This window comes from Monoraphidium neglectum, assembly GCF_000611645.1.
Source record: "Monoraphidium neglectum strain SAG 48.87 unplaced genomic scaffold scaffold06348, whole genome shotgun sequence".
In the NCBI taxonomy this organism is placed as follows: domain Eukaryota; kingdom Viridiplantae; phylum Chlorophyta; class Chlorophyceae; order Sphaeropleales; family Selenastraceae; genus Monoraphidium; species Monoraphidium neglectum.
The window spans coordinates 1-2,075 of NW_014007292.1; the positions used below are offsets into that span (position 1 = coordinate 1).

The following is a 2,075-nucleotide window of genomic DNA, read 5'->3' on the forward strand; positions in this document are numbered from 1 at the left end:
CCCTGCAGCCCACATCAGCTGCATCAAAGCGTGCAGCGCTTCGTGACCGGCCTGCGGGAGCGCCTGCAGCACCTCGTTGACAACCCCGTCAGGTCCCGGGGCCTTTCCACGCGCCAGTGTGCGCACGCATGCGTGGTAGGCCGCCACGTCCGCGACATTCTCGTGCAGCCAGCGCCGACGGCCTGGGCCTGTTTGGTCAGGGGCCAGGAGCTTGAACGCGTCTGTTTGGTTGGGCGCCTCAAATGGGTATTTCCTGGGTGCCTCTGCAGGCAGGTACTTCCCATTTTTGCTGTTGCGCGGGGCAGCCACCTTTTGGGACATGAAGTCTGTCACTATGCCTATAATCTCCTCAGGGTTGGTTGTGTTTTTGCCAGTGGTGGGGTTGTGCAGCACCCGCAGAGCTGCCTCGGGGCGCTCTCCAGCGGTGCCCAAGACTATCTTGTTGCCCACCCGGGGGCGTTGCGCCACCAGCTTAATCATCTGGTTTCTCCTAGCTGTGGCCTCATCCCGGGACTGCTCCTTGGACATGGCCTCCATCTCCTTTTTGAGTTTTGCATTGAGGGCAATCAGCTCCTCTCGTGTCGGCTTGTCTGGCCCCGCATGACTTGTTGGGTCGGGCGGGTGGGTCGCCCCTGCGCCCCCTTTCATGGCTGCGAGCGCCGAGAGCACCTCTGCTGGCAGCACGCTGCACGCACCCCGGTGGTGTTTTGCCAGCACCTTTCGCATTTCGGCCATGCGGCGCCACTGTTTCGCTGGCCCCCGCGGCTTGAAGTGTTTACCCCCAGGGTTGGTCATTTTTGTGGTGCAGGTGACTATGGCGAGCGCCTGTGCCTTTTGTAGAATGTCACACACCTTTGCTGACACCTGGTCAATCCATTGGTGTGCTGGTGCACCCTGGATGGTCGCCAGCCTGTGCCGTTCTCCAGGGTCCTTCTGCAGAAGGTACGCGTTGTGCGGGTCCAAATCTGAACGGCGCACGGTAGCCACCTGAGTCTCAGTCACACAACGCTGGTGCTTTACCGTACAATCCCATGAGCCTGGATGGCTTCAGGAGCGGGCGACCGCGGGACGCTGTAACAATCCTAATCCTAATCCTAATCCTAATCCTCATCGTTGTGCTTGACCCTTGTCAAAAATATCTTGCTGCCTTCTCGACTGTGCTGCAACCATCTTTTTGTTGAGAGTGAGCTGTCCCAACCCGTACATAGAAACGAAAGGTTCCAATGTATATAAAACACACACAAGCAACCCACATAACACCCATGCATTGCCCATACAGCGCCCATAGAGTGTCCATATAGCAACTATACAACGCCCATACGGCACCCATTCAGCACCCACACAGCACCCACACAGCGCCGATACAGCACCCATACAGCACCCATATATCAAATACACACTGGTCGCCGCCGCAACACCCATACATCATCCACACATCGTCCATACAACCCTTACAACACGCATACAGCACCCATACAACACCCATACAGCACCCACAATCAAAACACTCACAAGCAACCCACACAACACCCATACAGCACCCAAGCTGCACCAATATAGCGCCCATACAGCACCCATACAGCACCCACACAGCGCCCATACAACACCCACGGCAAACTGCGCCCATACAGAAACACACACAGAAGCGACCCGCACAACACCCTACAGCACCAATACAGCACCCCTGCCTACTGCACCCATAAATAAAATACACATTGTGTGACAGGCATTCAAGGGGCCATTGTTTGCCATACAGAAAACACACACAAGCAACCCACACAACACCCATACAGCACCCATACTGCACCCATACTATGGGCGCTGTAATACAGCGCCCATACATCGCCCATACTGCACCCACAAATTGATCAGACACTAGCAACCCACACACCACCCATACAGCACCCATACAACACCCACACACCACCCATAAAGCACCCATAAAGCACCCATACAGCGCCCACGCAACACCCATACTGCACTCATAAATCAATCGGACACTAGCAATTGCAACCCACACAACACCGGTTGCAACCCACACGACACCCATACAGCACCCATACAACACCCATACA

General features: G+C 55.8%; 1 protein-coding gene across 1 annotated transcript; it reads right to left on the bottom strand.

Annotated features, from left to right (window-relative positions):
• Nucleotides 1-277: 277 nt before the first annotated feature.
• Nucleotides 278-648, bottom strand: MNEG_16419 (hypothetical protein; the record flags this gene model as incomplete). Its single annotated transcript, XM_014035111.1, has 1 exon — nucleotides 278-648. A coding segment is annotated over one exon (371 nt), but the record flags the coding sequence as incomplete, so codon positions are not given.
• Between the last annotated feature and the right edge of the window lie 1,427 nt (nucleotides 649-2,075).